The sequence below is a fragment of the Egretta garzetta genome, unplaced genomic scaffold (assembly GCF_000687185.1).
Source record: "Egretta garzetta isolate BGI_Z169 unplaced genomic scaffold, ASM68718v1 scaffold91, whole genome shotgun sequence".
NCBI lineage: Eukaryota > Metazoa > Chordata > Aves > Pelecaniformes > Ardeidae > Egretta > Egretta garzetta.
In genome coordinates, this window is record NW_009258661.1 from 4505505 (window position 1) to 4505923 (window position 419).

Genomic DNA, 419 nt, shown 5'->3' on the forward strand with positions numbered 1-419 from the left:
GGCCGCCCCCGGCCCCGGCCCCGTCTGCCAGCCAGCTCCCGGCCCTTGTGGATGTCAGCGCAGAAGAGGACCTGGCATAGGGAGAGATGATGGGGTGGGCATGGCCGGGGTGGGGGGGCGAGGGCTGAGCCCCAGGGTGCTCAGGAGGGGGGTACTCACTGCCTGTGCCCAACCAGCGTGGGGGCCCCACAACCCCCGGAAGAAGTCACCTGCGGAGAGAGGGTGAGCGCCGGTGCTGGGGGCACCGTCCCCATCCTGGGGGGATCCCACATCACGGCCCAGCCCTGCCCTCACCGATCTCCTGGTGGGCCCGGGGGGTCAGGCTCCTGCCGCCCAGCACCGCGCCGTAGCGCTGCCGCGCGATGCGCCAGACGTGGGTGTCCACTGGCACCGCCTCCGCCTTGTCCAGGGCCATGAGG

General features: G+C 72.8%; 1 protein-coding gene across 1 annotated transcript in view; it reads right to left on the bottom strand.

The window, feature by feature from the left end:
• Window positions 1-415, bottom strand: part of OGG1 (8-oxoguanine DNA glycosylase) — a 1230-nt gene extending 815 nt beyond the window's left edge. Inside the window, exons 1-3 of the mRNA XM_035903817.1 lie at window positions 295-415; window positions 160-209; window positions 4-71 (exon numbers count right to left, since the gene is read on the bottom strand). Coding sequence (XP_035759710.1) covers window positions 4-71; window positions 160-209; window positions 295-415 — 239 coding nt within the window. The remainder of the gene's footprint in view (window positions 1-3; window positions 72-159; window positions 210-294) is intronic.
• Between the last annotated feature and the right edge of the window lie 4 nt (window positions 416-419).